The sequence below is a fragment of the Magnolia sinica genome, chromosome 9 (assembly GCF_029962835.1).
Source record: "Magnolia sinica isolate HGM2019 chromosome 9, MsV1, whole genome shotgun sequence".
In the NCBI taxonomy this organism is placed as follows: domain Eukaryota; kingdom Viridiplantae; phylum Streptophyta; class Magnoliopsida; order Magnoliales; family Magnoliaceae; genus Magnolia; species Magnolia sinica.
This window is the reverse complement of record NC_080581.1, coordinates 4761062-4786790: the sequence shown is the minus strand read 5'-3', so window position 1 is coordinate 4786790 and position 25729 is coordinate 4761062. Positions and strand designations below refer to the sequence as shown.

The window sequence follows — 25729 nt, the reverse complement described above, 5'->3', positions numbered from 1 at the left end:
TATCAAATTACCAGTTTTCCATTCCATTTTTGCCATTAAAGTAAGCGGCGTTCTGTTCACTTCTGTCTATAAGAACCTTTATGCATGCATGAGATGCTTCTAGAGCTTTTGCATATAGCTATAAGAAAATTTCATCACAGACGTCAAGCTTGAGAGACTTCCATGCCCGCACATTGTTGTATTTTAAATTATTTTAAAATAATTTAGTATTTCAAAATATCCGTTGGGACGGACCATGACTGTGGCCATAGGTGCGCATGTGCCCTACAAATGTGTCTTTTCACTGAAAGGTTATATCCTTTCAATTTTTGTTTTGAAAAGTTGTGTCTTTTGAAGCCTAAGGGTCGCATCACTTGGGTTTAAACCCAATAGTCATAACCCTTTGTGAAAGGGTGTCTTCACAAAGTCTATAAATAGACTTTCTCTCATCTGTTTTTAAAAAATAAGAAAAAGTTTGTTTTATATTAAAAGTACGGTTTAAGTGTTTTCTAGTTCGGGTTAAGACTACAAAGTGGTTCGAGCCCGTATACAGTGAGTGCACCGCTGGGACCGGATCATACTCGTTGTATCTCGGAGGTTGATTGCTCTGGAAACCTATTGCACTCGGGACGCTGTCCAAGGGGAGCAAATTCGATTTCAAGCCGAGTGACTCACGTCACGCCAAGACTTCTATAAACCAATAAGTTTTCTCCTTTTCTCAATTTAAATTTATTTTATTTAAATAGTTTTTCAAACTCCATATCCCAACAATCTTGAAATCGAATTTTGGTTTGAAAAACTATCTAAGAATTATGGTTGCATTTATCTTTAAAACATAAATGGTGGGAACCATGTGAACCAATGTTGGTTTGTACACACGAACACTATCTTCATCAAGTGCAACACACAAAGAAAAAATCTGACTGATCAAATATCCTCAGCATGCACAACTTTCATGTGAAATTGCATTTGAAAGTTCTTTTCAGCCTATAGTTTTTAACTCTTTTAGGGCATATTGTGATCTACGGTATCATAAATATTGATATGTCTTATTTATGGTGAGAATTGTTAGAAGAATGTTCTGGATAATTATGTTGTGGTATGGAAGTTGTTGAATATGATTTTCAAGATCTTAATCTGGTGCCCCATTTGCAATTATCTGCTATTTTGAGCACAACATCTTTTGTCAATCCTATGATCCTCCAAAAGTTCTATACATGGTCTAATCTAACGTTCGAGTCAGGTTGTGGCCAATACATTACATCTCCAATTATGAATTTATTTCAATCTCTAATAATAATGGTGGATGTGGTGCAAAGAGGACAATGGAAAGATGAAGAAGATATGTTGAGTGCAAATGAAATCATTTGTGTTGGCAACGGTTACCATCAGTTGTTAGGAATTGAAAGAAGATGGAGAAGGGAGGTAATTATAATCATTTTAATTTTAAAATTAAAAAAGAAAAATTAGAGATCTTATATGAAAGAGTTTTGTTGATCTCTATGGGTTGGACGTGTGTTGCTGTTTGAATATTCACGATGGAATTTTTTTTTTTTTTTTTAAAGACAAAGGATAATTGTGGGTTATTATTATTATTTTTTAAATGTCGGTTAGAATCATCTATCCTAATTGCACGTGGGTTTATTCTCTTGTGAGTTTGCTCTCGTAGGTAATATTTTACTACTTTAGTAGAGTACCGTCATTCATACACATGCACTCTATAACTTTATATTTTGGATAATCTAATTCGAGCCCAATTTTAATGATCAAAACTATTCAGCTAATGTGTCATACTATGTATAATTTGTGTCACCAAAATATTCTCCCAATTGACAATCTTACATGTCCAACTTATGGACTATAAGTGGATGGTTTACTGTCTACTTTATGATGAGAGATTTTGGGAAGATATATGATGGCAACTGATGGTGGGTGACACAAGAGTGCATGGTCTAAATCGTGAAAAGATGAGGCCTACTATATTCTTGGTGCTAGAACAAATATAACATATTATTTTAATCAAGTGCATGTTAAGAAGTTGATTTTTGTGTGATTGATGCGTATAGAATGAATACATATATTGACGTGATATTTAGAAATACAGTAGAATGCACGGTTTCACACTAAGGCGTCGCTGCATGCATGTTTGTAACATAAATAGTTCATTAGTGGGTTATTCTTTGTATTTATAGTGACCTAAAAATTAAGTTATAATGTGGACCAACCATTAGTATGAATAATTTTTATAATAATGAGTGCACACGAGGAATAAATGAGTATATTATATTGAACTTAATCAGATCAATGACCAAGTCTATCAAACCATGGGCTCACTTATCATTGTGTATCTATAGACAACACACATTATTCATTTTGTATAATTGCATGTATCTTGTGGTCTTTAATACATCCTATGTAGATTGATGATTGATATGTTTGAATCTTGTATCCATGTGCGCGCCATATGTACAAAATATATTATTCCCATTATAATATGAAACATTAAACAATGTATGACTCTTGATACATAGACACTTAGAATTTGTACATATGTGGAAAACTTCTCATTTATAAATATTTGAAATTATGGGGGTTATATACTTATATGCACTACAACGTTCCATACAAATATTATATTGGTTCATGTGGGATGATTAGGCTGGTGCATTTTTAAAATATTACCTTTTGCGGGCCCAATAAATGAAAGGTTTAAATCTTACATATGTATTACTTTTATGAATATTAAATACTTGATAAGTCACATTATATGAATGCTTGTCTCTCTGGAGTTTCACTTACCATGAAACAATGGGTAGCTTGAGTTTATCAAATGGACTAGTAGTGAATGTGTTTTAATTCAATGTTAATTCTGACTTACATTTTATTATATAGAAAGTGATATTATACAATATTGGGTCCAATAACAGACAGACCATCGGTACATATCACTTAACTGTTTAACACACTTATTGTCGCTTTTCTATAAACGGTTCATATTATTGATCTTAAACATAAAGTTGTTCATAGGGTGACCAGTACGCATGCCTAATTTATGAGATAAGTAACATTCATTTTTGGCATCGTTCACAATACTTTCTAAACAATATTACCTGCTTAGAAAGATAGAGGAAATGTTAATTCCATCCGATCATGTGTCAACCTAAGACATGTGTTAGTCAATTCATATGATGGTTCCTATGAAAGATTTTTTTAATAGATTTATCAGGTGGGCCATAGATATATCTATCAAGACTAAATATGAAATTGTGGGGGTGCACTCGGATGCATAAACTACTTAACGCATGGAATCCAAATTTAGTCAATATGTATTTGATAAATGGGTTGATATAAAATTAAAGATTTGCACTAAGGAAACTATATGTTGAATGTTATGGATCAATATACACATGTTTTACGTTGATGTATAGGTCTTTGAGACAAAGTGTTTGTAATTAAACATATTACATGTTTTAATGATCAAATTGGTAGCCATCAAATGAATGGTAGAAAGAATATTGATAGCGGTATGAATTCATAAGATAATTGTTAGATCAATGAGATTTTTAGGTTATATTCTATTCTCATTGAAGGCTACATTTGGACATTTGATATTAGTATTCATATGAGACTATAAGTTTATGTAATAAACTGTGTTGTTTTATCATCAACAAATGTATCTAATGGCCAAACTTATACACATATGGAGCTCATTGTTCAATCCATCGATCAAGATACTTGATAATGAACTTGGACATTTCTCCTCCATATTCAGTTGCCAAATATTCATTGATTGTATTGAATTCTAATCACTAATTGATAAATTGACCAACCTTTCATGTGTTAGGGAACATATGATAACATAATTAATAACATTGAGATATGATTATATGAAAGTTATACTTTATTTTTGTTGTCATATGTCTATGCATGACAGATTACTATAACCTCTTTGTATTACAGATATAATAAGATCGATTAACTTTACCACCAGTTAGTTGAATGGTGGGCTAGTGAAGTTGCTTGAATTGTAAGAGTACATTCAAGACTAAGAAAGTTGGTTGTATTTAGATCCGGTGATATAACAACTATCATAATAAAAGTGATGCTCAGTATCTGTTACTTGATGGGGTCATAATTGTTGACTCTGTGAGGTTAGAAATGAGTTCAGTATGCTCTGGCTTGAGATATGAATAATCAAAGAGGCTGCAACTGACTACCAAAGACTTGATTGAGGAGCAAAAGGAGGAATCGGTCTAGGCAGAAGCTCATTTATGAGTAGCTAGTTGGTAAGCCAATAGCTTGCCAATACGATGATCCCTAGTTGATTTGAAAGGATGATTAGCTACAATGAGACTAAGACATTGCCAAACTCGTATAAGAAGAAAGCCTGACGGAGCAAAGACGGGTAGAGGTAAAAGGCCTACGAGTCATAAATCATATGACCAAGTAACTATCTAAAAGATTAGTCAATGATACATCGAAGGGAATGGGGCTGAGCCTAATATATGAGCTACCAGTGTTGGCAACCCAACCTATACGAGTTGAGATCTTATTAGATGAGTTCAATGAGTAAATAACAAGATACAAGGTAGACGATTGCACTGATCTAAATGAGTCCCTTCAATGGTGTAGTGCGAGCAACAATGAAGAAAGATGAGTTTTTGAACTCTTAATGAATCCATAGCCATATATTTGGTGGTGTACCCGATTACTGTGTACACTTGATGAAATTCACCTATATGGGTGTGGAGGTGGAGGCCGCTTCCTATGAGAATCTAAGTGAATTCTTTAGAGCACTCATGAAATTCAAGTAATGGTGTATGGCCGAAACGTATCGAATCGCATAATTACTTGTAGCGGAAAAGTTGTGTGAGTGGCATGTACTTGCGATTTACATCAAAAGAAATCAGGTTAAAGACTATGGTGTCACCTGATTCTTGTAGACCTGTCATGTTTACTCTAATGTCGGTTCAAGTCTATGATGACACCGGCACCATTGCACAACTCTTCCATCTTAACCCGAAATGTCAAAAATTTTGAAACATGTGGGGGATTGTTGTATTTTAAATTATTTTAAAATAATTTAGTATTTCAAAATATCCGTTGGGACGGACCATGGCTGTGGCCATAGGTGCGCATGTGCCTTACGGATGTGTCTTTTCATTGAAAGGTTGTGTCTTTTGAAGCCTAAGGGTCGCACCATTTGGGTTTAAACCCAATAGTCACAACCCTTTGTGAAAGAGTGTCTTCACAAAGTCTATAAATAGACTTTCTCTCATCTGTTTTAAAAAAATAAGAAAAAGTTTGTTTTATATTAAAAGTACGGTTTAAGTGTTTTCTCATTCGGATTAAGACTACAAAGTGGTTCGAGCCCATGTACAGTAAGTGCACCGCTGGGACCGGGTCATAGTCGTTGTATCCTGGAGGTCGATTGCTCTGGAAACCTGTTGCACTTGGGACGCTGTCCAAGGGGAGCAAATTCGATTTCAAGCTGAGTGACTCACGTCACGCCTCGACTTCTATAAACCGATAAGTTTTCTCTTTTTCTCAATTTAAATTTATTTTATTTAAATAGTTTTTCAAACTCGATATCCCAACACACATTCCAATCCACCACCAATTTTGAAATCTCAGAATTCCTAAGCAATCTGAATCCAGAAATAACTTTCTGCATTTGCTGCTCTTTCTTCCCGCTGCGTCTGATAACTAGGCAACAGAACTGTTGGACTCCTCGTAGAAGAGGAATACACTTCTTATGGAAAGACTGGATTGATAGTGAGACCAAACACCCCACCACCCACACATCGTTGAGTCATTTCATCAAACACTTGGTGAGCAACATCAATATCAAAGTAATCGAGTCACCCAACTGGTTCGATTCGAGTTGGGTTCAGTCGAGTCGAGCTGGGGCCAGCTCGAACTCATTTTCGAGCTCAAAAAATCAGCTCGAATAGGTTTGAATCAAGACGTATCGAGCTTTTTCGAGTCGAGTTGAGCAAGCTAACTGAGCTAGCTCGGTTCATGTACACCTCTGGTCCATATCTATTGCCACCGAAACCAAAGTGTATAACAGGCCCCAGGCATATCGAGTGTGGATGGTACTGATCAATATCAGGTCATATCATAGTTGTTTCCTAAAATACTTAAAACTTTGTCATCCACTCATTTTTTTGGGTTGCCATCCGACCTTATGGAATCGCTTACCAACGGACATGTTTTCATTATTTTTATGTAAGTCTCTCAACCATCCAACAATTTACAAAACCCCATGTTTTGTGACTCTCGTAACGGGGCTCCAACTAAGACTTGCTAGTCCATGTGGATTGTCTTCTACATCTGCAGTCCGAAGCTAGATGGGTCCCACCATTATATTTGTGAGAAAAAAACAAAGTAGATTCAAAACTCAAGTATTTATATGAACAAAAGGTGGGGAGGAAAATGACTATTGTTGAAACCTTCCAAAGATCCATCAGGATCCATTGAAATATTTATATGCCATCCAAACTGCTCATAAGCTCATTCCCATTGGGATGAACTAAAAATACAAAAATATTAGCCTGATTCAAAACTTCCATGTCCCCACAAAATTTTCAATGGTGGGCATTCAATCCCCACTTTTTCTTCTCATGTGGCCTACTTGAATTTTGGATGTTCATCATTTTTGGGCTCATATCCTAACATGAGTTAGTGAATGGATGGATGTGGGATTTCTCACAAACATCATGGTGGGATCCACCCAGGCAATCCGCCTCTTTTATAATCTTGGCAAGGCCAAAATCTATCATGGGTTTATCATTAGAATCCGTGCGAAAAAGCCGGACTCTAAACCCTAAACCTTAAACCCTAATCATTTCCCCTCTTGAGCCCCGCTCAACTAAAGCTAATTCGCTCAAATGCAAGCCCCCTGCATTTTTCCTCCATCTTTTGATATTATAAAGGTAAGAGTAAGGGTTTTTCTCTATTTTTTGATGTTATAAATAGAAGACGGACCGGATAGGATGGCCCACCTATTTAACGCTCCAATTCTCAATACTATATATTAACCAAACAAAAGATTTGTCGATATTAAAGATGCCCAATTTTCCAATATCTAAATCTCTTAGATTTGTAAATTCAAGTTCCAAACAGCTTCTTAAGTGATCGATTGTTACACAAAAACTAAACCATTGATTATTCTCCCCGCCCATATTTCTATCATCTCCACCGTACACTTGGCGATTGTTCATGGGGTAGGAATTGTTGATCCGGTACCACCAAATGCAGAGAGAATAGACCCCAAAGCACGGATTATCCGGACCGTCCATTTATCTTAGTTGTTGCATCAATGACTTGAGATGTAGGGAATTTAAAAGAAGGTTGAGAAATGAGAAAAAAAGAGATCAATGGTCTATATCCAACAGAGGAAATTCACAAAGAACGAACTGATAGGATTTGTCCAATAGCCACATATTTTCCATATGCCCCATCTTCATGGAGATACACCTGATTAACGGATCCGATCAATCTAGCCCTACTTACATTTCCCATGGGCCCAGTTTGGGCCTATTATCAGACCCACGTTGGCTGATTGGAGGACAGCTTGGGCTGACCTCCGCCTGGCCCACCATCCAATATCGACAGGCGAGAATCTTCAGCATGAATTTCAAAATCAGCAATTTGAAAATCATACACAACAGTCTTGTCTTCCCAACGGGCCGGGCAGCCACTTTTGTAAAGATCTGGGCTCTTCTTCAAGTGTGTCCCACCAAGCATGATGTATTTCAGTCTGACAGGCCCGAAAGCCCAACATGCCAGTGGGCCCACTGACGGACGGAACCTTGATTGAGATAATGTGCGCACCAGGTTCCCTGTGCGCATTGGAATCGATCTTTCACATGCTACTGTGGATGGTCCACAAAAAAAAAAAAAAAACCCATCTCGAGCATATGATTCTTATTGTAGCTACATTAACTTAATGTGGACCATTGAAAAGAAAATTTTCAACGGTTCTCAATGATCTCAACAAACCATTGGTTAGGATCATATTTTCAGCATAATAGTTTGACAGTAGACCATTCATCATAGCTCCCAGAAGATGGACGATTCAGATCATTGTGCAATCTCTTCATCTGAGCTCCATATATTGAGTGGGCCCCATCACAACTCACTGAAATTATCCCAACTCACGTTCCTGAGTCTTTGATTGTGCCATTTGAATCTTGGCTACATATGGTCCATGCATGTGATGACATTATCTACATCTATGACCCATCCAAGCATACAGGGTAGTGGGGCCCACCTGAAAGAACCCCATGTGCTCCTCCTCACTAAAATCCAAATCCAATCAGTCAGCTCATATTAACCATGGCCCACCTCTTGAATGAACCAGCTTTATTTTAGGGAGAGAAAGTCTACACGGTTGGACCCATTTGATGAATGGCTTAGACATTGCACCTATCTGCCACGTTGGCACATGTGGTGGTGAATAGTTCGTACACCCTGTCCATGCATGTGGCCGGCCATGCTCATAAAATGATACGTGGGCTGCTATTAGTTGATATTTGAGGCTGGTTTCGTAGCGGCAAAGGTTAATTAGTCTTGGATAGCTTCTGTAGGTTAGGCTGTCCACATATTTTTTTAGCTTGTTCAGATATTTTTGTGTTTGGGTTATGTTGTCCATGATTAATTATTCTCATGTTGTTTATCAAATATTTAGGAGGAATGAATGTTTGACACTTGTAGTACTTTTGTCTGTAATATAAAAAAAGAAAGAAAAATTGCAACAGATAATACGTGTAGTGCTTGAAAACATGTGGGGGCACATGTGGCACATGTGGAGTGCCTGAAGACGTACAATAGAACATGTGGGGTACTTGACATGTATTATAACAATATATGTGATGATGGACAACTTAGCATATGTTGCAAATATAGTACATGAAGATTAAATGTAGCATGTGCACTTAAAAGAGGGAAGGTATGTAGTATTTATAGCAAATATGGCACATGTGCAATGTAAGAAAATAGTGTAATATTATAACATAGATAAGTATGTGTATGGAGGAATGCTCATATGCGCACCTTCTTACGTGTGAACCTGTGTGCACCTTTGCACACCTGTCATGGGCTAGCTCTTCAACTAAGCAAAATACCTGGTCGAACAAAAACGTAGACGGTTCAAACAGCTCATCCAACTATGGATGGATTGTAACCAAGAATACATAGCAAGAAGATAATACTATCCATCTGATTTTTTGTTCCTTTCAAATTTGGACCACTCGTTTCATAGCTATTAGTTGGATGGTTAGGATTGATTTATGAGACTGCTTTTGGATACAGTCTCCATATCCATAATGGGGATCACAATTTGGATGGTCTGGATAGCTATAAGTCAGCGCCACGTGTGTGGAAAATGAATCACCACCATTTGTAAAATATTGCCGAACTAACATGGAAATCTTGACGGTACAATGGATACCATGAATGAAGAGCTTCAAAGCAATCACGGAACCACAGTAACGCACAAAGATGTTGAAGTCGGAGCCACTCCAAAGCTGTCTACCTTAAGCTAACGTACAACGCCATGTGTAGGGCACACCATGATGTTTTCATGAAATCTACTCCGTCCATCATATGTGACCTATCATTTTATTTCTGAAAAATAAAAAATATGCTGTTAAAATCCTAAAGTGGACCACACCACAGAGAACAGTCGGGATAAGGGTAACCACCATCGAAAACCTCCCAGACTGTTCATGGACCTCACCATGCTTTTTATATTCCATCCAATCCATTCAAAAGGTGAGCCCCACCAGGATGAATATAAAATCCATCAATCTATAAGAAACAAAAGTGGGCCACACTAAGTCATTTTAGAGGTCTTAGGCCCTATCCGAATATTGGGTCAGCATGATTTTTTTTGGCCCCAAAGGAATATGAGGTGGTGAACATGATGTGCGGATTGGATTTCATGAACACATCACTATGGACCCCACACAAAGCGTTGTAGGCTAAGCTTATCTACAAAGCTAGCTGCCTTCTAGCTTCCAATTACACCACTCACAAAACAACAAAGACCATCTCTCTCTCTCTCTCTCTCTCTCTCTCTCTCTCTCTCTCTCTCTCTCTCATAGACATTGATGTGTGGATGGCAATGAACGAAAATCCGTGTGGGGCCCATGTTGTAGCATGTGATAAGATCACCGTGTGTTTTTTCTCAGTGGAGGGTGCAGCAGCTCGTATTTAAGGCGATTTGCATATCAACATGCAGCTCCAGGTTCTTGTGAAAGCCTTAGTACATCCACTCAGAGTTTTCACGTGGGGATCTCTGATCAAGTGGGCCCCACCTCATTCTTCCATTGTCTTGTCCACATCATCTCCATGGTGTACTCAATTGAGCAGTGTGTGGAGATGCGAAACCAGATTCGCTCCACACGTTCCAATATTGCACACGTGCGTAAGATCCATGCCATTCGTGAAGTCAGCCCTACCATCCCTATTTCCTTTGTACACGTGTGGCCCACCTGATGAGTGGAGAAATGGATTTTTGAGCTAGGGCATCAATATGGCGAGGGCATATTGGATCTCGCACGAGTGAGCTACGTGCACACGTTTGAACCGAAAGTGCACTAACAAAATTCCTATTGCCAATGCTTATAGTGCATGCAGTGGCCCACCTCATCTACCTTTCCATTAGCCTCTCAAATTACGGATTTTGTGGGTCTACCCATGAGTTTGAGCTCTGTGGGCCCCACCGTGATGTATGCTGAACATCCACACCATGCATTTGACGAGTCCCCTCCAGGTTATGGGATGTCCCAAACAGAAGTTGTATCCAAAATTCAGATAGGCCACACAATCTGAAACCATGCAATCATGCCTAAAACATCTAAAAGCACTTGGTGGGGCCCTCCTAAGTTTTGCAATGGCCCCAGTTTTGGTGTGACCCTTCATCTAAATGGAACACACGTAATGAATGGGTTCGACATAGACTCTCAACCGTTGTCTATTGTGTGGCTCACCTAAGCCAGGGATTGGCCTAATTTTTAAGCCCATCGTATTTAGTAAACTCTATTGGGCCCACCGTGAATTTTGGTAGTTTATCCACGCCGTCCATCCATTTTTTCAGAGGGTTGAGCCCAAAATTGAAGCATGTCCAAAGCTCAAGTGGACCACACCACAGGAAACAGTAGAATAATGATTTCCACCGTTGAAACATTCCTAAGGCCCAAAGTCATGTTTATTTGTCATCCAATATGTTCATAAGATCACAAAGACATGGATGTAGGGAAATCACAAATATCAGCTTGATCCAAAACTTCCGTGACCCCCAAGATTTTTTCAACGGTGGACGTTCAATTCACACTGTTTCCAAAGGTGTAGTCCAATTGAGCTTTGGATATGCTTCAAATATGGGGTCTGGTCCTAAAATTATCTGGTAAAATGGATGAACGGAGTGGATAAAATACACAAGCCAAGGTGGACCCCACAAAGTTTACTCAGTACGCTAGCTATCTGCTTCCATGGTCCATCATGAGATAGTCGGTCTAATTAATGGTGTAGATGTATGAAACACATTATGGTGGGCCCCACAGAACTCAACCACATGGGAAGGTCCTTGAGGCCCACCTGATAGAACCTTTTCCTACGCACACACGTCAGCAAAAGAAATGGAGTTATTACGGCCCTGGAGCTAAGGACATCTAGTCTACCTAACAAAAATACTAGAAGTAGACCATCCTATGGCTATAAAGAGGCCACCTCATTGAGAAATTAGATGGGCCCCACTTACCATTTTGTAGGAAATTTCACCAGATTTAGCCCTATTGTTAGCACTTTTAACCGGTTTGGGTCTGTCCTTGACCACATCTGGCACATGGTCTTAAATAGCAAGAGTGTGGCTCGCTTGGAGATCAAAACCAGTACGACTCGCCCAACTCAAAAGCTGGACTGGACTCAGACAAAACTCGTATCACTTACCGGGAGTTTTTTCAGCATTATTTAATATTTAAAAGTACACACACACATGTGCCAGAACCCTAGAACAGCCCTGGTCTCCAAAGCCCTGGCTCAAGGCTGCCCTTAGTGGGCCAGCGCCAGTTAGGTCAAGAAAAGGTTTTAAATGAACGTGTGTGTGTGTGTAAGGGGTGGCAATAGGTCAGGCTAGAGCTCGGCTGGGATTGACGCTAGAATACCCCTGTTCTCCAAAGCCCTGGCTCAGGCTGCCCTTGGTGGGCCAGCACCAGTTAGGTCAAGAAAAGTTTTTAAATGATTATATATATATATATATATATATATATATATATATATATATATATATATATATATATATATATATATATATATATATATATATATATGAAAGGGGTGGCAATAGGTCAGGCTAGAGTTCGGCTGGAATTGACCCTAGAACAGCCCTGTTCTCCAAAACCCTGGCTTAGGCTGCCCTTGGCGGGCTAGAGCCAGTTAGGTCAAGAAAAGTTTTTAAATGATCGGAGAGGCATGAAATAATCCAATATGAAAAAAGAAAAAAATAACAAATGAAATGGTAAGACAAGTCCAATCACATGAATGGTTTGGATTATTGAAATATGACTAGGATCCAACACATCTTTAAAATGCTAGCGTTTGAATTGCTCACAAGTGTCTTTTAAGTAGTCTTTCTTTTCATTTGTCATAGTGTCCCACTTAATGATTAGACCAGGTCATGAGGTCAAATGGAGCATGCATCATTGGCCCATGGCCGAGATCAGCCCTAGATTTCAAACCTCTCAATCGTGGTGATCGAGCTGCCTAGCACATCGCCACCCTAATGTAAAATATAAATTAGGGGCATTGTACCTGAAAAACCAATGTAAATCTTATCCATTAACAACATGGATGCTATATCAAGGATCTTGTCCATAGATCATTATTACCATTGATTCTTCATGAATATGTGGTTATACCATGACTAATATGTAGGTGTACTTGAAATACAAGAAAATATTTATTGAATGAGAGGAATTCTTTTAGCTGTCTTTGAAACTTGAAATTGGACACAATGGTTAATGACATGGGGATATTTGTTGTGATGGATTTCAATACCTTGTTTTTTCTGGATCACTTACCAAATTATAGAACAAATATATGGTTATCATTATTATATCTTTTCATCCCGTGCGAGCGGACTAATGGCAAGTTAGAATGAAAAATCTCCGCCATCAATTTCAACACTAAGTTGGTGCATTGCCCTATCCACATAGGAGTGTAAGTATGTAGACACTCCACCCTAACAAATAGTGTACTTATCTCAAACTTGAATAGATGACTTGTGAGCTCAAAACCCTTAGGAAGCATACCCATTCAATCTAAAACCCAAATCCATAATAAGACCTAAGGTCTTTTAGAGTTGTTGAACTCTAAGTAGAATTTTAGAAGGCAAACTTTACTTAGGATGACAATAATATTGCCGCTCAAGGCTATTTTGACAATCTGTCAACACAATGGATTGTCAGGAAGTTGCCTCAAGCTGTGATGGAAAAGTCCACATGGGCGGCAATAATATTGTGATCTAAGCCCGTTTCAACAACTTTGAGCACGAAGAGGGTCACCTCAAAGTCGCTAAGCCTAATAATGTAAAATTTATGAGAGAGCAGCAGTGTCATTGCCACCTAATTTTTTGCAAATCTGAAAAGATCTTAGGCTCTCTCCCAAAAGTCTTTACAAAAATGTGTAAAGAAAAGTCAACGGTAAAACAATCATTTTACCTCTCCAAAGAAGTAAAATTACTTGCTTTACCACTTATTAAAATAAGTCTATTATGCCACATGTCCCCCAACTAATCAGATCACTCTATATGGAATGATTGCCCTCTATAAGTTGCTACCAACCAAAAAACAGGCCACCTTTATAAATAGAGGTCTACCCATTTCATCTCAAAGAGGAGAAATACACGATGAAAGAAACCAACTTAGGTGCTTAGACAGTGAGAGTGAGTGGAGAAAGTGAGAGTAAGAGTAGAGTGAGAGTAAAGCTATGAATGAGAGTGTACCCCATTCATCCAAAACCTCCAAACCCAGCTTATATTAACATCTAAGTGATCTTTGCAGTTCAAGATCAATGGAGTAAAGTTGAGATCTAATTAAGATCTACGATCATGTCCTCTTAGGAGGAGTATCATATCTCTTCTTTCCATCTCACATATCTCCACATGCATGGGCAGTGATCCAACCGACCATTTTACTTTGTCTTTGCATTTGGATATCATCCCCTTCATACACCACCTGCTTATAATTTAAACAACTCTTGATTATATGTTTTACAACTTGTCGAACTTTCGAATCCTGATGTATCAGAAGTCAAGTCTTGCTTGGACACTCTTTATATATATATATATATATATATCATATTTGTCCTCATTTTCTTCCTTTTTTATAGCTAATATCTTCTCGAATCTAACCTAGGTGAGACATCATGATCTCATTGGTGTTAGTTCAAGTAGTGGTTCACTAGTCAAATTTTGAGATTGCCAGCAACTAGCTAGTCAGTTAGTATGAGGCTTTTTTTGGAATTCTGAAAATCCTTTAAAAAAAATAATCTAAAATCCTGCAAATAGAAACCGTATGCAAGTGGAAGCAAACAAGGGTGCCTGACAACCCTCTTTTTCCATCAATGTGGTCCTTACCTATAATTTCCGATCATAGACTTTATGTGGGAGTTATCTTTCATTTGGAGAGTTTCTAATTTCCCAACTCAATGCGATTCTACGGGTTTAGCTCAACGTAGCTTCTAGGCATAAATTTGTTAACGGTGACTCCAAGTCTTACAAATGCATTCAAACAATCCATACACCATTGTACTAATTGCTAGTGCGCTCGCGCTTGCCTCGTGTAGAGAGCGTGAGCATAGTGTACGATGGGGATACGCTCATGGTGTTAGATTTATTGGACACTTGCATTGGTATATCAATTTAAGTCTGTAGACTAGAAGGTTCATCATGCTTAGACTATGGTTGAGTTGTGGATAAACTAGATTTTTATTAATCCCGAGACCTAAGGACATGTAAGGAGTTTAAGGTCTTGATAACATATGTTTTTTCTTGATTTCCAAAGTGATCTTATGACTAACGAAAGTGAGTATATATAGTTGGGTGCATATATCAATGTCCGGTTGAGGCGTATGACTTAACAAGAGATCCATTGGTTTCTTATGAACCATCTTATGGCTTAGATTTTGAGAACATGCATTCATCAAGTGATTTTTCTACTAGTCCAAATATTAAAAAATGTTATAAATTATTTTTAACTGTTAAACTTTTGCTTAATTGTAAAATAAAAATAAAAATTCCCTTGATAGTTTAGATCTTGTGGTCCACCACTTGATTTGCATGAGAGTTGGGCAATGGTGGAGAGCCATGATAGTAGAGAGATTGGATCAATAATTAACTACAATGATAGGTAAGATCATAGACTTTAGATGTAATAGGGCATACTTAAGTTTATACATTGATAGAGTATCACATTGGTGGCTCTCTCCGAAACCTAACTTTTCTTTATAAATAGATTATATTTCATAAAGATTCGAAAGAGAGCCTTACCCTCTGCCCCCTTTGTCACTTGAAAGAGAGAGAGAGAGAGAGAGAGAGAGAGAGAGAGAGATGTGCATGTGCACATGTACACACAAAGTTGTGTTTAACCTTCCCTCCTCCACATGATCACATGTTCCACATGTGTGGGGTCCTTACCTGGACACTGATGTAGGATGAGAATCAAGCACATTACTAACACACATGGACCGGAAAAACCCAAGGATAAATCGACAAAATTAAGCATAGATTTAACAGGTCAAAATTTCGCCTGAAATTCCAAATTGCTTGCTGGTTGATTTCTGTCAGTTTAGAAACGTCAAAATATTGTTCACAGGTTTGTTCGACGGGTCGAAATACTGTTCACAAGTCGATAGAATGGGTCAACAAGTTGAAAATAGTAGAATTTTCGATTTAAATCTCTTGACACTTTTTGGTTTTTTCGACTCGTGGACTCGACAGGTCTACAACAAGTTGGCAGACGACAAAAATTTATACGTTTTTTGAAATTTGTTTCCTTATTTGATTAGAACTCTTTGATCATATTTTAATTTAGAGTTATTTAAAAAGTAATAACTCATTTTTATTATTACTTTAATAAATCAATTCCTTAGAAATTTTCTTCTTTCTTCATGTGGATTTGAGAAAGCTCTTGTGGATTCAAGAGATCCTTGTGAATTCAAGATAGTTATCAATCGAGGAAGATGGTGATCAATCTAATCACGTCCTCCCTTACATCAGACACCCACCTCTTGGTCCAATGTATTGACTCTTATTTTCTCCTTTATTTGGAATAGATTGAAGGGAGACCATTTGACTCGAAGGATCAATGTCGACAAATCAATATTTTCTCGTTTGCATAGATTAAGGCAATCTTAGCCATAAAATTTGTATTTTTATCTTTTTAAGAAATTTAACAATATCGAAATGGGTTCCATAGGTTAAATTAAAAAAAAAATAATCTGAATCTTAAAAATCTTAAATTCTGCTACATTTAAAAAGAAATCTAACACATAAGATCCAATCATGCTAATTTGATATGGGTTCGAGTCGAGTCGAGCTGAGTTTCTTTCACTCAATTAAAATCGAGTTCTTCTCAATTAATTTATATTCAACTTACAATTAGATAGAGTTTTTGATGGGGACATCACGCGCATGCACGTCGCCCCCTACGCACGTACGAAAGGAGAAGGAGGGTCCCACCATTGATCTGGCTCAATGACGACGTCCATGAAGGGCCTCCTAACTAGAAGACGAAGTTTTGATTCAAAAGAGTGGGCCCGATAGTCAAGAAAAGCCCATTATAGGATCTCATGATCGTGACCCACTAGTCGAATTGATTTCATATTTTAGGTTTTGCTTATTGTTATTATTTAGAATATCATGACCGCTTTGAATTTCTTTATTTGGTTTTTATTTTAGTTTACTTCATCGCCAAGTAAGAGGTTGCGTACACTCATCATTGAAAAAAAAAAAAAGAAAGTAAGAGGTTGCGCACATAGCACGAGTTTAGGGGTATATGATTTTTTCTATAAATAGGCACCCCTTGTAGTTCTTTTGATTCATTGAAGCTTAATAAAAATTTTTGCTTTAGTTTTTTACTCTTTTAGTGAGTTGTGAAATAATTCAAAAGTGGGTGCGAAGCTCTCCCTTTTCAAATGGCAAACTACGTGGTGTGAAGCCACATCTATCCTCATTCGTCTCTACCCTCTCTCATCCATATATCTCATCTTCTATCATCATTATTGCTTTGAACTTTCTATCTTTTGCAACTATTCATCCTCCTACAGTCAGTTTTCAGAATCTTCACCTGTAAGAGGGCTGAAACTTCGGCGGAGCACTATACCTCGACCTTACATCGGATCGTCATCAAACTTGGAGGGATTAGAGGTCTCCCCTGGCCAATCAAGGCCTACGTGTCACTCTGGGGAGGCGGGCTTCCATCACACGTGCGGCCAGCCCACCCGCGCACGTGCATCAGCCCCGGGCCACTATCTACACGCAGGAGCTTTCTTCGAGTCAGGTTTTCCTCTGATTTTTCTCTTTTCATTCGTATTTCCTAAACTATAGCCTTAGTTTGTATTAGCCCTAATTTATTTACTCATTTTTTCACCCTAGGGTTCCTTAAATTGAGATTGAAAAATCTCTTGGATTATGGACTGTTTGCTATGCATGTGTGGTTGATTTCTATTTCCCTTTGAGTATCATTTGGTTTATAATTTTTATTAGTCCAGCCTTAATCTGTGTAGGCCTAGACCCGCATAGATTCCCCTTTACTTGAATGTTTAGACTTTTTATGTGGGATATGAAATTTGTGTAATTGTTTTTAGACTAAGGTGATTTTAAGCCTGAAATCTCACACATCATGTTTAATTTCATGTCGTGCATCAGTTTTTCTAGAGTCTTATTGAAATTTTAGTTGAGTCAGGTCAACCTTTATAGAAGTTTTTAAATAATGTCTAAAATCGATCGGATGACATTTAAACCACTGTAGAAGTTGGTGTGAGAGTGCATGTGAATTAGTTGAGGAAAGGGCGAAAATGGTGGCATTTGGGGTTGGGATCATGTGAATGCATTTATATTGGGTTTGGTGTTGTTTTCCAGTGCACATGGCCGTGTGTTTGACCTTTGGTTGGTGTGGGAAAGCAAAAGGGTTGCATGTGCAACCATGTGCAATCTCCAACATGCACACAGACCCTATGATTGGAGCGAGTAGGTGTTGAAATACCCCTAATTGTGCTCACAAGTGTCAATGAGACCCATGTGTAAGAGATCATGGTCGTTCATGGCATGTGTATCTGAAGTCCAAGCTGATTTGTGTTTCTGGTTGGCCATTTAGGCATTGGAAAAAGAAGTTCCTGATGAACGGTTTGAATTCTTTGTTTTTATTTTTCAATTTTGTTAATGTTTTTTATGTATTTTTTTTAGGGGGGGTTTTGGGTTGGGCATGCAATAGAAGAATTCCTTGTTGAAATCTGACATGTGGGAGTGGCTGAGGGAGATCTAGACCGTCCATCTGGTGGGGTGCTGTACATGGGTTGAATGCATTGAAAGTCACCCAAAATAGGGGTTGCTGTCCAGTTGGGCAGTGTCTTGGATTTGAAGACAGTCAAAAGAAGAAAATGATGGCTAGGATCATCCATTGATTATGGGTTATTTCTACCAAGGAATATCCAAGGACATGAATCCATTAGATTGTCATCTGCCACGTGTCACGTGTTGGGCTACTAATGTCCTTTGGCCAGCTCAGTAGATGAGACTGGGCGTTTCTGTCTGTCAATTATTTCACGGGCTGGCATGCACATGTGATAGATATTGGGAGTAGAAAAGGTTGGGCTTTTTGGAGTTTAATGCGCGGCTCTTCTATAAGTTGAAGCTTTGGCTCTTTCGCCTTTCCCATGAATTGCTTTTATTATTATTTTTTTAAAATTTTTTCCTCAGCTTACGCTTGCATGCATGAAGCTCTAACGATTACAAGGTAGAACAAGGATAGCGCTCGCTCTCTCTCTCTCTCTCCTCTTATCTTTCTTTGATACTCTTTCTCTCTTTGCTACTCTCCTCTTTCTTCACTTCTCTCTCTCTCTCTCTCCTCTTATCTTTCTTTGATACTCTCTCTCTCTCTTTGCTACTCTCCTCTTTCTTCACCTCTCTCTCTCTCTATCTCTCTCTCTCTCTCTCTCTCTCTCTCTCTCTCTCTCTCTCTCTCTCTCTCTCTCTCCACTCCTTATGTTTCTTTCTTTCTTTCTTTACTTCTCCTTAGTCTCTTTCTCATAAATACTACTCTTGTATCTTTTCTTGCCCCTTTTGCTATCTTTTCTTTCTTTCTTTTTCATTCTCACTTTCCTTTTCTTTTTTCTTCTTCGTTTTCTTCACGTTCTTCTTTCATCTTTTTCTTTCTATATTCTTTAATACATCTTACTGGTCTCTCTCTCTCTCTCTCTCTCTCTCTCTCTCTCTCTCTCTCTCTCTCTCTCTCTCTCCGTTCTTCTTCGTACCAGGCCCTTTGTTTCTTTTCTTCTTTCTTCTTCATTTCTTTATACTATTCTCATTTACTCTATTCTCTTCAAAATTCATTTTTTATCCTTTTCCCCCTTGAAAAGCTACCATTATAGTGTTATTACGACACCACCATCCTCATCATCATCATACAATTTCTTCTTCTTTCTCATCACCATCTTCTTCCATATTACAGCACTCATCTTCACCCTTAGCTGCAATGGAGGAGGTTCAAAGACATAAACGAAAGAGGGTTTACTCATTTGATCCAAACACCACATTGCGCGCATCCTTCTTACAAAACTACCTGAATTATCTCTTACCAGCTCTACTCAAAATCCAAAGCAATATATCATCCAACAGAAATGAAGATGAAGAGCAGGAGAAGATGATACGGTTCGAAGTCGACATGGCATTAATATCATCGGCCGCTGGGTTCAGCTGGAGCCATGCATTAAAGCACAAGCTCCAGACTGACATGAACGTAAAATCTCTTTGTAACACTCCCACACACGAACCAACATCTCTAACCCTTCATCCCACGTGTGAACGTAACAGAAATTGCACAGTCAGTAAAATGATCCGTGACCATTCACCATCTCCACCTTTTCTCAGCCCTTCATTTTCCTTTGCTTCTCACAGGAACCCTAACCCTAACCCTGACCCTAAAACTTCAAGAAACAAGCCACGGCGATCTTATCGACCAAGAAAACAGGAGCCAAGTAAGATTAATATAGGGGAGGAGGAGGGGTTGGGCGGTCGTTTAACGACTCTAAGAAGGATTTTGCCCGGCGGCGATGAGATGGGAATGCATGAATTGCTTTCTGAAGTGCAGAGCTACATCATCTGTCTTCAGTTGCAGGTGAGTGTTCTTCAAAGCCTAGTCAATGCAGATTAAATTGTATTAAGATAGGACATTTCTCTAAGGAATAAGCAATGTAAATGACATTTAAACGTAAATGCGTTCTTTTTGTTAATAACGTTTAGATCATGGCTCCCTTGTTGATGGAGAATAATCAAAAAATGATGCTGAATGGATAATCCTAGCCATCTAATAGGTGGCCTTATGTATTTCTAGAGTGAAAGTATTTAAAGGGGGAGATCAGATCGATAGGAATGCCCGATGAATTCGATCTTCGCACCATTCTCCATCCACAATGGGGTCCACTATTTGGATGGTCCGGATTGGCATCAATGTATTGCATGTGTTGGTGGAGCTAGAAGTTGCAACAATGCAGCAAGTTTTGGCAAATGCACATCTCTTTATGTTGTTGTAACCTCGTGTCTTTGGAGTGTAAGGCAGCAAGGTGAACCGGACCGGAATCCTCTACAACACCTGCTGCAAGCAGCGTATTCAACACCCTAGCTCTGGGTCCCACGGTGTTGTGTGTAGTATCCATTCGGTTCACAAGGTTCAAATCCCAATGATAGGCCCTTTAACAAAAAATCAGCATGATCCACGACTTAAGTGGACCACAAAACAGGGAAGACTGAAGATGGAGTCGCTACCATGTATTGATTCCCACCTCTTGTCTATAGTCCATCCAACCAGTTAATCTGGTACCTCCATCAGGATGAAGAGACATGAGTAAAATTAAGCTGATCCAAGCTCAAACATACAACACTTTTTTAAAATTTGGAGGTTTTATTAGTGATTTCACATTAGTTGGTACGCCGTGGACTGCATTAAGTGCAGGCTCTTATAATTGAAAATGATTGGAATCCAAATTCAGGATTACATTCGAATCATCCAATATATTTGGTAACTTGTAATTGGAATTGTAAGCATTTAGCAAAATTTTTAGCATATTCACACAGATCTAAATTTAATTAACTAAATCAATATTAATATCTCAAATTAGTGTAGATACGTGGCATCTGACAGAATAATTATAATAAGCACATTAAAATATATACTTTTACCATGAATGAGAAAATTTCAATCTATGGGTGGGCTACAAACACAGGAATAATTATAATCAGCACATTAAAATATATACCTTTCTAAATGTCCATTTAAATGACTAACGTTTGGAACATTCAATGGGTGTGATTTTAGTAATACAGCCGATGATTGGATTGTTTCAGTGTATTATTTGTATGCAAGTGTGCAATATATTAGTAGCCCAACAACACTTGTTAATTGTATAAATTTTCTAACTTTAAATGAGGGGTTAAAAAGTCATTTCACACTAATTACCTAGAAAAATGAGATTTGGAAACACATTGAAAGGTGTATTTTCATTTACCTCTGATTCCATGAGGTCAAACGATGCATTTACCTCTGATCATCTTCCATTACATGTGAATCCATTGTGCCAAACAGGGTTTTAGCATTGAATTGGAATGATTTTCAATATATATTTTTAAAACGAGGTTGACCACCCGATGGACCCAATGGATGCCACAAAAACATCATGGTGTATTACACCAGACACCACCCTATATAAATATATTTTAGTAAGGTGCATTATACTTTCTCTCTCTCCTTCCATTTTGAGCTAAAAATGGGCTCGTATCTATTTAAAGGCTAGCTAGACATTTTCGGCCAAGTCCATTTTTCCATCCTTATTGCAATTGTACTACTTTGAGTGAAAATCATTGATACACTGCCAGACTATGATGCTCCATATGCATGAACACACCCACTGTACACCATGGATTCCGACTAGGTTGATTCGAACTGGTTCAGCACTGGGTCGAGTCACGAGTTGGCCGAGTCACTCACTCATGGTGTCAAACGAGATCAGGCTCAAGTTCGAGTCAACTCGGATGAGTTGTATCTAACTTGGTTGACAGTCAATCCACGTTGCATACGAACCGTCCATCAGTCAATCCCCTTATTTATGTATTGGATGATCCTAACCATCTGATCAGCTTTCAAACTGAGGGAATGAAAGAAAAATGGTTCAAGATCGGTATTGAATGTGATAAAGTGAAATAAAAAGAGATGGCTAGGATTTCTTGGTAGGGATTGCTTTTTTAAAATACGGGCCACTAATGTCAGGGCCCATTAAATGGACGGTCCCAATCGATATGTAACCCTACCTCGTCTTCACGGAGAGATGGCTCTACCATATTCTTGTTCCAGTATCATCTCCTCCATCTCAATCCAAACCGTCTAATATGTGGTCCCCACACTAGACAGTTGTAGGACCATAATCAAATTGATCAATTTTGAACCTAGACCGTTGATTCACATTTCATGCTAGACGCGGATTGCGTGGTTACCCCAGCACCAAGGGACTCGGCCGGATTCGGTAGTGACCCTCCAACGTTGGTTCTTGTTGTAGTTGGTAAAGCTCCATGGGCCCACCAAGATTTATGTGTTTTATCCAAGCGGTTGATCTTTTTCTCCAGCTTAGTTTAGTGCATGTGCCCAAAAATGAGGCAGGTCCAAATCTCAGGTTGACCATACCACAGGAAACAGTGGTGATTAAACGCTCACAATTAAAAGCTTCTGGTGGGCCAGAAAAGTTTTGGATCAAGCTGATATTTGTGTTTTCCCTTAATCCATGTCTGTGTGACCTAATTAACAGGTTGGATGGCAAATAAACATTACAGTGGACCTTAGAAAGTTTTTAACGGTTGGCGTTCAATCACTGGTGCAGATTATGTGGATCTGAGGTCGGTTGATCCCTGGCTGTGTGGCCCACCATGATATAGATATATGTGTCTTATATCAACACCATTCATCCGTCTTGTTAGATCGTTTTAGGGTATTATCATCAATGCCGCATATCAAATCTCAGGTGGACACCATAGGACCATTAAAAGCTTATTAGGGGCCACAAAAGTTTTGGATGAAGCTAATATTTGTGTGGTCCTTTTATGTAGATCTTTGTGACCTTAACAACAGGTTAGATGGCAAATCAACATTCTAGTGGCCCCTGAGAAATTTTTAATGGTGGACGTTCAATCACCACTGTTTCTTGTAGTGGTCCACCTAAGATTTGGATCTGCTGAAGTTTTGGGCCATGATGAAATGGATGGACAGTGTGGATGTAAGACACATACATTACGGTGGGCCCTACAGTCGAGTATTTACTGAAGCCATGTCTTCAATCACCATCGTTTCCTGTGTTGTAGTCCAACTGAGATTTGGATCTGCCTCATGCCTAGGGACCAGTTTGGTAAGCCGAATTAAGTGGCATTGAATTCCATCTGGTGGGATATAAATTCCATCCTACATTTCGGAATTACTTGAAAGGATTAATCCAAGAATCAGATAAGAAGAACGGGAGTAATCCAAGAATCATATATCATTCACATTTCCAGTGGATTTCGAAATCCACTTCATATGTGTACCACATTGATGCATGTGTTTTATCCACACTGCCCATCCTTATGCACTAATATAGTTGACACTCGAGTTGTATATGTATAAAGGTGAACAATATTAGTTATGAAACCTGGTCCATTGATTACAATTTTATTGCCTAATAATTTCAAGTTAGTTTCACTTAATTTTTGTTCTTTTTTTTTTTTTAAAAAAAAATCTAGAGAAAGAATTTGATCCCAAACGTGGCATTGGACAGTCAAAATACCACAATATTTGTAGACATATAATTATTAAGTAATAATGATGTTAATTTCATCTAATGCAATTCAATTCCTCTTCCAAACATGCCCTAAATGAGCTTTTTCTGCACCGACATGGTAGTGGAGGAATCGCAACCTAATCAGAGTCCAACAATGCATAACTAGGTGCACATGCCGCTGTTAAGGTGGAGTGGCAACAAAGCACGTTTGAAAGGGACGGGTTTGGCGGTGAAACCGGCACCACCTTACGTGAGGGTAAAAAGACATGGCTAGATTTGATTGGCCCACTATAGCTAGAATGTAGACTAAAAAAAGAAGAATAGCTGTGGGCCCATGTGCAGCCGGCTAATCAAATTTTGCCACATCTTTTCACTTGTTGTAGAGGTGGGGTTGCACTTGGATGCTAGGTGGGCCCATTATGATGTTTATGAGAAATCCATCCGCTTCATCCGTATTTCCACCGGATCATTTTATAAAATAAGACTAAAAATGAGGCCAATTCAAAACTTAGGTGGACCACATGGGAAGAAATAGTGTGGATTGAACAACCACCATTGAAACATGTGTAGCGCCACATAAGTTGTATTAGGCTAACTTTTTTGTACCTTCAGTTCATCACAGTGGAAAATGACCATGTGAACAACTTTCAAATGGTGTGAAAACATCAAAGTGGACCCATGAAGGTGTCAACGGTAGGCATTTCTTTTCCATTGTTTGTTGTAGCCCACTTGAGTTTTAGACATGCATCATTTTTTGTCTCATGTTATAAAATGATTGGAAATAGATTGATGAGGTAGGACTCGATGGTAGGAAACCCCATGGTAGGAAGTTCTTACTTTGAGAAGCTGGGTGGGGTTGTGGTGATGTCTGTGAGAAATTCAGATTATGTTAGGACATTAGCTGAAAAATGAAGCAGATTCAAAATAGATTAAGGCACATGACAAGAAAAAGTGGCTAAGGAAATGCCTATCATGTTAGAAATTCAATACACAACGGAGGATAGAAGAAAACGATCAGATCTATCGGGTTCAAGACTTGACTTGAATAGTCGATTTCTCAAGACAGATTTGCTGCCCTTTTTCTGGAAATTCCAGCAAGTGCAAACGAAGGAAATCTGCAAATTGTCTTCAGGATACAATGAACTCTCAACCCGTTTTTCAACAAGAAAATTTGTACATTTAAGTGTTGAACAGATCTCTAGTTTTGACACTGATATGCCTTAAGACGTTCAGAAAATATTCAGCAAGAGATTATATCGAGAGTAATTGCACAGAAGATGATATAATATCAAGGATTAAGAGTGTCTTCTTCTGGATTATAGTATCTAGGATTTATATGAATTGAAAGATTATAGATTTCTTTCTAAAGAGGTGCTAAAGTGCCTCTTCATGAAATCCATACCCATTCACAGCAAATAATTGATTTTTCATGAAAGGACATGACTCTTTGTCCTATGGTAGTTATTTCTATACCCATTTAGACAGGAGCAGTTATCCAACAGGAAAAACTGTATCCACATAAGCGATACATAGCATAGGTGACACATGTACAATTATGTCACAATTATTCTTAATCAACAAAGGTCATAAAATCATCAGGATAAACCCTCGTTCAACTCTAATTGTACCATGACCAAAAAAATTTGAACCATGTGCCAAAAAGACTATC

At 38.3% G+C, this 25729-nt stretch overlaps 1 protein-coding gene across 1 annotated transcript; it reads left to right on the top strand.

Moving 5' to 3' along the window:
• The first annotated feature begins 18830 nt into the window (after window positions 1-18830).
• Window positions 18831-20510, top strand: LOC131256717 (transcription factor bHLH146-like). Its single transcript, XM_058257727.1, has 2 exons — window positions 18831-19001; window positions 19716-20510. Exon 2 carries the CDS (start codon window positions 19740-19742, stop codon window positions 20415-20417), a length of 678 nt encoding a protein of 225 aa, XP_058113710.1. The 5' UTR covers window positions 18831-19001; window positions 19716-19739; the 3' UTR covers window positions 20418-20510.
• The last annotated feature ends 5219 nt before the right edge of the window (window positions 20511-25729 follow it).

What these genes read in the sequence shown, in the direction of transcription:
- LOC131256717 (XM_058257727.1), top strand. Translation starts at nt 19,740, where the DNA reads ATGGAGGAGGTTCAAAGACATAAACGAAAGAGGGTTTACTCATTTGAT.